At 48.5% G+C, this 12791-nt stretch overlaps 1 protein-coding gene across 1 annotated transcript in view; it reads right to left on the bottom strand.

The window, feature by feature from the left end:
- The window catches only part of LOC144100370 (uncharacterized), a 29742-nt gene extending 21808 nt beyond the window's left edge, over nt 1-7934 (bottom strand). The window contains exon 1 of the mRNA XM_077633344.1: nt 6813-7934. Coding sequence (XP_077489470.1) covers nt 6813-7898 — 1086 coding nt within the window. The 5' untranslated portion in view covers nt 7899-7934. The remainder of the gene's footprint in view (nt 1-6812) is intronic.
- Between the last annotated feature and the right edge of the window lie 4857 nt (nt 7935-12791).

Below are 12791 nucleotides of genomic sequence, written 5' to 3'. Positions count from 1 at the left end.
TCTTTAACGTGCACTGACTGTCACACACACACACGGGCGCCGTAGCGTTTTGCCTCCATGAAAACGCAGCCGCCGCGGTCGTGTTCAAACCCGGGTACTCCGGATCAGAAGTCGAGCGCTCTATCCACTGAGCTACTGCGGCGGGTGGCTGAAGACAGTCCAGATCCAGGATTCTCGACGGAGTTGGCGCACACCTTTGTAGAGCTCACGCAAATACCCTGTTTGGATCGTTGGACTTACCCCCTCCCCACCCCTCTCTTACGCACTCCCAACAGATCCTCCTCAGACGCCTCCAGACCCACTCTCTGTCATCCCCTAAGCTGTTATCCCACGAATGTGGCACGTCCCCTGCATGCTCCCTATGCGGTGACCCTCGCGTCACACTCTGCCACATCCTTTTCGGCTGCCCTGCTGACCCTCCCCGGCAGGGACAGCACGCCATCTCGAGCTGGGAGGACTGGGCGGTCCTATTCACGTCTGCATACTGGACATCGCAGCTTGCTGCGGTGACTAGGGCTGCCGACGTCATGTCCCGACATAATCTACGTGATGCAATACGGGACCGCGCAGGGCCCAGGGACCCAGCTGTGTCGAAAACTCACTTGCAGAAATAAAGTTTTTCTGTGTGCATGTCCCCCAGGAACACGCGCTCTTGAAAGACGGCTTCACCGCAGCTTGGTACCAAGGAGCGCGGAAGCCATCCTGTGGGAGTTCACTTGCTTACGCAAAGCATTTTTTGAAGCGATAAGCTCCATAAGCAATCGTCGCACAGGCCGGAGAATGACCTTGAAGGACTTTCAGCCCAACCACGTTAGCCGTGTATGACCATATGTGGTACAGTTATGGTGTCGAACCCTCGACCGCTGGCCTTGACCCACGGCGTTTAGTTGACCTTTGACATTGGGTGACCTTCGGGTCGACCTTTGACCTTAAGAACACCCATGAGGTGATGTGAAGCCACGTGATGACATCCGACGGGGGTATCTTAAGATGATGTGATACCGCGTCATGGCCACGTGATGACCTCTGAAGGGGGTTTCGTAAGATTATGTGATACCACGTCATGGCCACGCTGTAATTTGGGTATATATAGAACGGCTGTCGCGAGTGTGTAGCGGAGCTGTCATGGATGAGCCTCATACGCTTCCCAGGCGTGCTTGCTTTTCGCTGAATTCCAGGATTAGCCAAGTTAAGCCACTGTCAATTTTTTAATTAACTTTCCTTCGTGCCCCGCGGGCGCCCCGTGAGTGCCGTTACTCGGGGTCACCGCGGCAGCTGCTCAAAACTAGGTTGCGTTGATAGAAAGGCGCGCAAAGCAGGTAACATCCAACGGATTTATTTTACTTTGAGTATGGAAACCGAACGATTGGGCTCATTTCTTATTTTTTTTATGGGAGACTACTGTTGTTGCAAGAAGCCGCGTGGGCTCACTTATTCAAGACAGTGGGGACAACAATTCAAGTGCTGGTGCGTACAATCCATTAAGCGTTTCACTCGTGAATGATTTCCTATCTAACGCTCAAAGTTGTACAGGGCTAAGTTGTAAATATAGAATCTGCAATTATAAAAGCTAAACGAAAGCGCCTTTGCCTCTGATATTTACGCTGCTTTCATTATGCTGCAACAAAATTTCAGTTGACTTGCAATTTACCTTGACTGGTACGTCGTGACACGTCATTTTTCTTTGCGCTTGGAAGTTCAGCCACTGCCGCGGCAACAGGAATTTAAGCTTAGTTGTCGTGATCACTAAGAGAGGGCGCACGGAGATAAGCGCGGTTTTAAGTGCGATGAGAGAGTCGCGAATAAAGTTACTGGAACTATGAATGTACCGCAGCTGTTTTCTCTGTGCCGCCGCGCCGCCTATTGGAGAGTTGCGATCACGTGATTTTTTAGGCGCCGCCATGGATGGTCCAATCACTCTCGGAGCGGACGGGGTGCAGTGCTTCCGAGGTGGTTGGTTGTCGTGTTTTACGAAGTAGCCCGTTCAGTATCGGTTGTGTGCCTGCGTGCGTGCGTGCGAATGCGTGTGCGTCTGCGTGCGCGCGTGCGTGTGTTTGTGACAGCTATGTTTTCGGAGAGGTTGTTTTACGTTTTTTTTTTGTCTGCTGGTCATCCTATGTTGGCGAATGAGGCTTAAATAAAAAAAAATGCGGAGCTTAACGTCTCGAAGTGACACGTTAGCAATGTGGGACGCCGATGTAGAGGCTGTTGGGTGAATTCAGACCACCTGGAGTTATTTATAGCGTACTTGCATCACACTGCACATGGGGCGTTTTTTTACTTCTGCTCCATAGAAATACGAGCTCAACGCGTCCGCGTTTAAGAACGCACCGTTATTCCCCCAACACTCTTCTCTACTTTGCGTTTCTACCAGCCGTGGTGGCTAAATGGTCAGAACGCTCAGCTACTGATCCGGAGTTCCCGGGCTCGAACCCGACCGCGGCGGCTGCGTCTTTATGGAGGCAAAACGCTAAGGCGCCCATGTGCTGTGCGATGTCAGTGGGCGTTAAAGATCCCCAGGAGGTCGAAATCATTCCGGAGCCCTCCACTACTGCACCTCTTCCTTTTTTCTTTCACTACCTTCTTTATTCCTTCTCTAACGGCGCGGTTCAGGTGTTCAACGATATATAAGACAGATACAGCGCCGTTTTCTTTCCCCCTAAACCATTTAATACTATTACTTTGCGTTTCGTTTGCGGGCAGGCTGCATCCCTCATTATATCCTCCACCGACTGTAAGCGAAATGATTTTATCGGGGGGCCATTCTGGCCGCACAGTTCGAGCGTTGGCCCGCGCGTCAAACTGGGGGTCGCTCAACAACCACCTTCCACAAGCCTACGACCGGTGACTGACAACACGTAGGGAAGAATAGGTGGCAGGAAACAAGCGAAAGGGGAACATTTTGACTCATCACAGTTCCAAGTGAACCGATTTACGAAACGTTTTGCTATATCCCGCTCGTATGTACGCAGCCTGCTCTCTTTATAGTTTGCCGGTTCCCGAAAACATTCATTTGCGGACCTCTCAGGAAAGTGTTAGAAGACGCCTACTTCATGCGTTCTCCGCGCACACCCGGGGACTCAAGAAAACGAGAGGCGGCGCAGCCATCGATTCAATGATAGGTCTTGGCATAAACGAACACGTATACAAGTGAACGTGACAAGATGGCGCAGTAACTTTGTATTTGTGGGTAATGCGTGTCCCACTGCCGCAACGGTCTTGTGAAGGTAAAGCATCCGGCTCGTACGCGGGTGGTACAGGGGCGATGGAAAGAAATGCGAACAGAGCGGATATTTAATAATAATAATTTCTTTTCGGGGAAAGGAAATGGAGCAGCATCGGTCTCATATATCGGCGGACACCTGAACCGCACCGTAAGGGATGGGATAAAGGAGGAAGTGAAAGAAGAAAGGAAGAAAGAGGTGCCGTAGTGGAGGGATCCGGAATAATTTCGACCACCTAGGTATCTTTAACGTGCGCAGTCATCGCACAGCACACGGGCGCCTTAGCGTTTTGCCTCCATAAAAACGCAGCCGTCGCGGTCAGGTTCGAACCCGGGAACGGCGGATCAGTAGCCGAGCGCGCTAACCAATGAGCCACCGCGGCGGAGGTTTTCGCATTTCTTTTCACTAAAACTTTACTTCGGTGGTTGGAAGAAGACGCTAGAGTCGTCCGTGATGCGTTCTAGGGCGACTCTAATGTCTTTTTCTTAGCATCCAGGGAAAATAGCGTTGAAATGAAATTCCCACAGCGGAGCACGTAGGCGCCGCATTGTTCGCTTTTCATTCCTTTGCGGTAATACTGGTTGAGGCGGGGACACGCACAGGCGGTTGGCTACAAACGTTCTCCGCCCAGTCAGGTACTACACGGTTTCTTCTTGAGCGAGCGCTTTGCGATAGTTACTTCCCGGTCTCTGACCAACCCACTGGTTTGTGTGTGCACACTGTTTCTTCCCCTGTCTATGCTTTAATTACATCCCGCCGCCGCGGTGGCTGAGTGGTTATGGCGCTCGGCTGCTGGCCCGAAAGACGCGGTTTGAATCCCGGCCGCGGCGGTCGAATTCCGATGGAGGTGAAACTCTAGAGGCCCGTGTGCTGTGGTCGAGGTGGTCGAAAACTTCTGGAGCCCTTCACTACGGCGTCTCTTATAGTCTGAGTCGCTTTGGGACGTTAAACCCCCGCAAACCAAACAAATTACATCCCTGTTCAAAATATCAATTCCCTACGCGCCAGTATTTTCTTGTTCCTACACGGTAACGGCAGATATGTCGACCTTGACTGTGATTGCACTGCAGAACTTTATGCGGAGACGAGGCGATACTCAACGAAAAAAAATATTGGATATAGCCTTACCGGCTCAGTGCATTAATCGGCGAAAGCTGAATGCCATCAGCGGCCGAAGAGGTCTGGACTGGCAGGCCCAATTTGACTTTTCACAGGCTATTTGCAGGTTGGGCGTCTCACAGGCCCTTCTTGTCGTCTCTACGTTCACGCGCATACTCGGCCTTCTTCCGCTTGCGGTCTTCTGTTCGATCGCTTTCCCGGCACACTTCACGGTCTCTAGGGCCGGCTTGCACGAAGCAAACAGTCTAGTTCCCGCGTAGTATTGCCTACTTCGCAGCTAGTATAAACCCTCCGTTGGTTTTGAGGAAAGAAACGTAAGGCGCATAACCGGCTCCCTCGATCAGCGGACACCTCAATCGCGATTTGAGGTGCGTGACGGTGGTGTCCAAAAAAATGTTTTAGGGGAAAGGAAATGGCGCAGTATCTGTATCACATATCGGCGGACACCTGAACCAAGCCATTAGGGGAGGGATATAGGAGAGACTAACCAGCGTATTCAAGAATGTTCCTTATCTTAACACGAAAGTCGCTCTTTCGAAAGTAGATCTTAAAAATAAAGATAAGAAAAGTACGACGACTATTTCAGAAACATCCCTTATGCTGTCTCAAAGCCACCTTTCAAAATGAGCGCTTTTCTGGTTAAGAAATTAGCATGGGAGAGAGGTTATGAAATTTTACATTAATCGGCTCAAAGAATACACATGTACTATGTAGTTTATACAAAAATAGTGGTTAACAAAATGAAAAAGAGCCATTTTGAAATTCTTGCAGCCAACAGTATACCTTTAGCTGCTGCCATAAGCTTCTTTTCTTTTTGGTCTGGCCACCATCACAAGCCGTAAATATAGCGTCACTTGCTGCCTCTACCGTCCATGTCTTTTGGTTTTTTGTTTGATAGCCTTCGCACGTTCTTTTTTCCTTCTGTGTTTTTTTGGTCAAGCCGCTCTGTTTGTAATTTATTAAATTTTTAAAGCAAGAAATGGAGAAAAGAAAAGTTAATTTCACGGAGGCAGAGCGCGCAATCCTTATAGAGCTTGTGAATAAACACAAGCCAATAATTGAAAACAAAAAAAACTGATGCTGCCAGCGCGGGCAGGAAGAAGGCATCTCGGCTCGCGATCGAGCAAGAATTCAACGGCGTATTGAAGAGGGACGGAAAACAGCTCAAGAAATGCTGGGAAAACCTCAAGGAGAAGTGAAGAAATGAAAAGGCTGCAGATTTTCGTGAGGTTTTTCGTACAGATATGCTTGCACGCTCTCATTTTTTTTCTATCGCTGATGGTTTCCATAATACCCGTGCGCTTATTAACTACTTTGGAGTCGGTAGCACCGCAGCCGATATTGGTGAATTCTCATTGCTTTTATTTATTTATTTATTTATTTATTTATTTATTTATTTATTCATTTATTTATTTATCGAGTACTGCCGGCCTCTGTGCGAGGTCTTTGGCAGGAGTGGGCTTTATATGGTAGTTACAACACGTAACCATTGATTTTTGAATACAAGCAAACAACAAAAAGCATAAAACAATACAAACAATGCATGGGCAAAATATAGATTCAAATCTGTAGTTTACTGTTCTGAAATAAGTGGACAATGATTGCAGAAAATGCAGCGGTTTGGTACAAAAGAAATAAAATTAGTGACTTCCACTGCGATGCCGGTGGCAAATAAAAGCGAGACATCTTCCCTTTTTTTCCTTTCGTGGCTGCGCATGTGCGCGGTACGATATAAGTATACGCTGTGCGCAGCAATAAAGCTTTGTTGAAGTGAGCACTTTGTGGTGTTTCTTTACTTGTTCGTGTTTGTTTTTGCGCGGTGTTATTGTAAGCATGATTTACTAACACGCCTAGCAAGTGGTGTAAAGGAAGAGCGAAAGACGTCAGTGTACTGAACTCGCGCCCGCTCAAGAACTAAACACCATTCACGGCAGTGATTCAAACGTTGTGGACTTTTCCGTTTCAAAAAAGAAAAAAAAATGCGCATCGGGTTCACTGTCAGCCGAGGAAGAAATCCGACCTGCGTTTATAGACAGAGGGCTCGCGTAGTCGGAGGTCTTTATCGTTTCAGCATGGGCTCTGTGCGTTCGGTTTGAATATGCCCAAATTTTGAGCTCGCGGGTGGATCACATTCGTGGTTTTGTTTTACCAGCAACAGGTCGAGAGAGATGCTCTAAGGTGAGCTGCTGAAAACCGGTCCGGGAGATACGGTAGCCGTGCAAGTATATATATGTATTATATGATTCATATGCTTTCATGATGTTCCAATTTTTCTCTTTATCTCTTCTTTGTTCTCGTGCTTCCGCCACCGTCAATTCTGCTGTGTAAAGGGGAAGTCAGGATCCCTCAAGCTGCTTATAGAGATTTTTCCGTGGCCTTCCTCGCAACACTTTGTTGCAAAGTAAACTTCAATTTCAACTTCAACTTAGCAGGATATACCAGAAGCACGAAAACAATGCTGAAACTTACACGAGATTTCAGTGAAGCCGAAGCGACATCCTTGTCCGGCTTCCTGCCTTCCATAATTTCCTGCACATCTGCCGGCTCAGCCATCGTTTCGTCGCCACCGCCGCTGGCGATCTCGGTGGAGATGGGTGGGCGCTCATCCTCAGTCGGCACCGCTGTCTCCGCCGAGGACTCCGCTTCCGGCGCCTCCTCAGCAGCGTCAGTCTGGTCGATGCCGCCGTCCCTTTCTCGAGCCGTGGGTCGGGATGGCCAGCGTGGTTGAACCACGGGCATTCCCCGCCCTTCTGCTTCTGGCTGGAGTGCAGCCACAGTGTCCTCGAACGGTGCCGCTGCGGTTCGGTCCTTGATTCCGCGGTACAGTGTGCCGTACACATCGGCACTTATTCCCGCCAGCATCAGCATTAGCAGCGCACTCAAGAGAGTCAGCAGGGCATACCTCCGGGACATGGCACGCCATGAGTCTCGATGCGGCGGCGCGTTTCTGTACTCCGCTTCCTCGCCCGCAATTGGTGCACGTACCCTTCTGCGGCTGCTGGCTCCGCGTACGTCTCGCAAGAATCGCTTGATCTCTTCCGATATTGACAGCGAAGTCATGCTGGTGCCGCTGGTCCGTGCAGCTGAGCCGCTGGTACTCTCAAATTCCTCATCGAGGTGGCTGCTCACACCAGATGCCGTGGAAGTCTTTGCGCTGTTTCTGGTGACCTCCAAGCTCGCTGCAGGTGACGCTGTAGATGAAGGCGCTGCTGGCTGGCCGGCCTCGGTTCCCGCATTGGACTCTTCATCTTCGGCGCCAGTAGTGTACACGGACGAGATGGACGAGACGATGGTCCCACTGCCCTCAGGTGAAGCCACAAGAGGATTTTGCGCGACCATTGGGCTTAGTGGGAGGACCGGTACCGGTTCCGCGGGCTGGTCCATCTCAAACCTAAGCGTCTTCCCAGAAGGCTGCTTCTGGCTGTCGTAGAAACTGAACGGGTATTTGAGAATACCGGTCCCCTGTCGCTGCACTGGCAGGGGTGGTAACGGGGGTGAGATCGGCGCATTCTGGAAGATTGGGTGTCGCAATCGTTGCCGGTAATATGAATCCATCGGAGACCCTGATTCAATCAGTCAGCCGAAAACGGTGAGCAGACTTCGTTTTTGTCTCGGAACGTGAAGTATACTGCGCGTGGAAAAACCGTATTTCTTCTCCGCGTGCTTACTTTTGTCAAAATTATGCGCAAGCAAAGAAGTTGGCACGGCAGCGCATCGCTACGAAAGTAGTTGACTGGGCTGCCGCCATTGAACGACTTGCTACGACATATTCACGAACGCTTTGAATACTTTCTACGAAACAGATTAACACAGCGCGACGGAACAAGGACAAGATAGAAGAAACACGAAACACAGGACGGGCGCGAAAATTCTAAGAGTCCTCTTAGCGCTAAGATTCTAAGAATCCTCTTAGAATGCCTTGAATACCACTGATAAAAGTGATTGAACCACTGACTGGAGCGCCAAAGCTGTGCCCATTGCGGTGAACAGAGCTCAGGTGACACAAGTGTGTACATTTTAAATCACGCGTTAGAGACGCATTTTTCTTGCATTGTATTTTTATTTTCATTTTAAATTAATTGAAACGATTATTTAAAAGCAGAGACATCAATGTTACACTGAAAAAAGAATTCAATGTGGTTACCGCTAGTAGCTCCCACTGGAAACACTGATGCCACCCGGGGATGCATGCACTAAACGGTGTAAAAAGACAGAGGGAGGCTCATAACCATCCGTAAATACACACATTTATCCTTCCGACCTTGTATTCATCCATCGTCTTTGTTAGGCACGTAGCCAAGATTTTTTTCGGGGCTGCTAAGGGTAGTTTCATGTCTCGGGGTGGGAAAGTGATGAGCGACGAATGCCCAACGAGAGCACTATCGAAGTGGGTAGGGGGTTAGGTGAGCTTGATTTCGAAGAGGAGGGGGGGGGGGGGGTCCTTTGGTACATGTCTGAGGTCTGTGGCCCCGTCCGTCTGTGCATGAGGGTCTCGAATTAAGGACCCAGTATATCCTTACTATAAGTGAAGAAATGTGAAGCGCGACCACCATTAACTGCGCTATTTTTCTCTGCTTTCCCATCGCCAATCCTATACTGTGTTTTACGTTTTCGCGCCGTGGATCCGTTTACATATTTTTAGCTATTCTTAAGGCTTGAGCCTCCGGGCTGGCTAACACGACTCGCATCTACTGCTGGACACATACTGCGACATTCAAAGGAAACGTCTACTATCCCGGTATTTTCACAAGCTATGCATGAATCATTCTCCGCAGACAGCCGGGGTTGTTTCAAGAAGGAGGCCTCTACGCTTTGAATTATCCATAAACGCTTCCATTATCATAGTATTCTTCCTCTTTCAATATACGGATATAGTCGGTTTCCTGCTCGCCGCCTTTTCCAGTAGAGTAATGGTACATACACGCAACGTTGTGCGCCAGAACCGTCAATGGTTGTAGCGGAAGGCCCTACACTGGCGCCATCAGGAAAGAAGGAAGGAAGGCCTCAGACGTTGCTGGCACATACCCACTACGGAGGAGTGGCTAAGACACAGGCGGTTAATTGCTGGATCCAGGAAAGTTTTTACGGGAATATGAGTGGTAATAGGATGTAGTCTGATAGATTGGAAGACGGAAGGACAGGGGTCCTGTTAACTTGGAGATCGAAGACGGGACAATGGCTTAATGTGCATAATAGTAAACAATGCCTGTAATGTTTCAAGGTCGTACTGACTGAGAGCGGGAAGAAGAAATTAGAATGGGAGGCGCTGCGTTTCTTGAAGAAAATTTTGCACAGCAGAGCGCACACTCCTGTCGCTTCGTCCAAGCAAAGAAGCGCCAATGGAAAGAACAACCGCGGAGGACACAGGCAAGCCCAGTTGATGAAATGGAATTTGCAAAAGACGCTTCCTCAAATGAGAGAAGCGGCGGTAGAACAGCAGGAAGTGATCTATTGTCTCAGGTTCGGCACAAAAAGGGCACAGTGGGGAAGCCACCAGGCCAGATCTGTGAAGGTAGAAATTTAGAAGGGGAACCCGGCAACGCAAGCGCGTGAAAGAGACTCTAGTCTGCGTGAGCGCCAGTCTTTGCTGCTCCAAGGATGCAGAAGATGCTGATATTCGGGAGATGATGTAAGAGCCGAGGCAGCAAATTCCTGAACTATTGTGTAGCTGCGAAACCTCAGCGCAGCTGTATATGCACACGTTGGCAGAACAGCAACAACTGGGCCGCAGAGAGAGGCTCTTGCTAAGGAATCTGCAACCTCATTTAAGTGAAAACCCATGTGACCTGGTACCCAAAGCAACCTTACTGAATTTAGATGGAGCGGAATCAGGAACTTAATGAGGCGTAATGCCCGAGACTCAGTGGGTGAGGATAAGGGAGAGCAAATGGACAGAGAGTCTGTCATAACCACAACCTGGGAAACGGTAGTTTCTTATTTTCGTAAGGCTAAGATTACTGCTAATAATTCGGCCAGAAATTGGGAGTGAATTCAGGAAGACGGAGAGAAAAAGACCAATCCAGTGAAGGCGAAAAAATTCCCATACCTGCCTTCTCGCGATCCTGCGAGGCATCGCTAGCAATAAGAACATGAGAGGGAAAGGACCTTAGGTGGTCCTGCAACAGACCCTGAAGAAGCGGGAAGGGCTGCAGCTTTGCATTCGATGGGAAAATGTCATCGAATTCAATCTGGACAGATGATGAGTTGTTATACAACTGGCGGACATCTGTGAAATGAATATTTATGGGATCAAGGAGGGACTGCACGTAACATATCTGCAGTGTATGAAAACGTGACCAGGCAGTACTAAAAAGGGCGGAAGGTTGACTAAGAAATATTCTACTGGAAGCGTGAGGAGGTGAGTCGCACAATATTAAAAATGTTTTAACTGTTAATAGGCGTAACCTAGCTAATAACGATGGCATTCGCGCCTCAAGGTGCAGAACAGCATTGGCGACATATTTTGGAAGCCCAAGACAAAGGCACAACGCCTCACGCTCCAAAAGCACAAGAGGGCGAAGTTTATAGGCAGGAGCTCCTGAGAATAAAACACACCCGAACTCCAAAATTGGGCGGACGTACATTTTATAAATCATCAGAAGCGTATGCCTTCTCATGCCTGACCTAGCACTACAAAGCCTGCGCAGGATGCCAATGGCCCGAACTCCTTTTGCAGAAACTTGCTCAATGTGTGGCCGCCAGGAAAGAGTAGAGTCGTATATTACTCCGAGATGCTTCACCGTCTGAATTTGAGGTATTATGTTATTTCTATAGACCAGGCAGATATTTACAGGAAAAGAAAGTGGAAATACTAACAATGCGCATTTCTTCACATTAAGGGACAGATGAATTCTTCCTAACCAGTTGTCAAGAACATTGAGGTAATATTGCAGGGTTCGACAAAGAGTGTGAATGTCACCTGCTGATGCAAAAAATGCGATATCGTCGGCGTACACATAAGTTTTTACATTTTGAATGCATGAAATTGAGCTTAGAAAAATGTTAAAAAGAACAGGTGAGAGAACTGATAATTTTAATGCGATTTCGTTTCGGTCGTCGTCTTCCAAAAACCACCGGGTTGTTTGTAACGAAATTCTCTGACGGGTCGAGATGGTCTTGACGTCATCAGCACCCGCCAAATTTGAAAATCTGAGGACTTGACTCTCTCAGTAGGTGCCATTGTATTATCCTACTGGAATATATTGACCCGACCCACTCTTCGACCTTAATTCCCAATCGCCACTAATCTACATTGATCCAGAAGTTAATCCCCACTAATCCGCATTAATTCAGCCACCATTTCCAACTAACTCACCGTAATCAACCCACTGATCCGAACTAATTCATTTTTTGGGGGCCTACATCCTAAATTTTGGGGGTCCTTTGAAATACTTGGGGGTGGGCCAACGTCCAAATGCTACCGCATTTTATTCTTTAAGAATGTGGTTAAGAAGGCCCGAAGTTTCTGCATTGCCTATGCACTGCAAAATGATCTGGTAAACGTTTTCAGGTCACTGCATCCGTGACACGATCCTAACGATATCCACATTGTCGGAGTTCATGTAACGCATGAGATATAGCTCCTGCACACTAACGCATGTCATTCAATTCGTGAGTTAAGGCAAAACTTTATCAGTTAGTATTTATTCCTAAAAACACCTGCGTTTCATTTATACTGATGATCCACGATGCTTTAATGCAGCAACTAAGCCCACGTTGCCAAGAAAACTGTATGTGATATACTCAAATGCCGTCTACGCGCAGTAATACTAATAATAGTTTATTTTTTGGTCAGGCAGTACAGTACAGCATTTCCGGGCATGCTAAAGCCAGCGTTGGCTTGATGGGCAAAACCCGGCAGCAGGCGGCAAATCTCTTTTTTACCTACGCAGAAACATCATATCAAATCGGAAATGTATAGACAAGCGTCAGGCATGACGTCAAAGAGGTGCGGTGGCGCTGGCGTCAGCAGTGACTTTCGTTGTGTAGGCAAAAAGCGGGACCTTCCGCATTGAGTGCGCCACGCTTGCGTGTTTTTGAGCAGAATTCACGGCGTGCCGACGAATTGTGGTGCGGTTGGTTGAGCCGCAATGCAGAAGAACGGAAGCGGCATAAGTTTCCACGAGTTTATTGCAGTCAGATAGGCGCGAAAGCAACGGGCAGGGGCCGAGGAGCAAGATAAGTTCGGCGACGGATCGGCCTCGCGGCTAATTGTTACAGCCGAGCTCGTTTCACCCCCTGGGTTATCACATTGCGTTTTTGCATTCAGATCTAATAAGTTGGTTCATGTCTCTGACTTCGCATCGTTGCTAGCGGTTCGGTCGAGTGGTGAACAGTGCAAAAATCAACTAACGCCTGCAACTCGTTCTCATTCTGTCGTGCTCTCAGCGTAAGTTTAGGCGCGATAATCCGTGTGCTTGGGATCGTAAGTTGAACGCAGGGGGACAT

The sequence above is a fragment of the Amblyomma americanum genome, chromosome 1, assembly GCF_052857255.1.
Source record: "Amblyomma americanum isolate KBUSLIRL-KWMA chromosome 1, ASM5285725v1, whole genome shotgun sequence".
In the NCBI taxonomy this organism is placed as follows: Eukaryota; Metazoa; Arthropoda; class Arachnida; order Ixodida; family Ixodidae; genus Amblyomma; species Amblyomma americanum.
The sequence above is the reverse complement of the archived record's forward strand: the minus strand, read 5'-3'. Positions and strand labels throughout refer to the sequence as shown.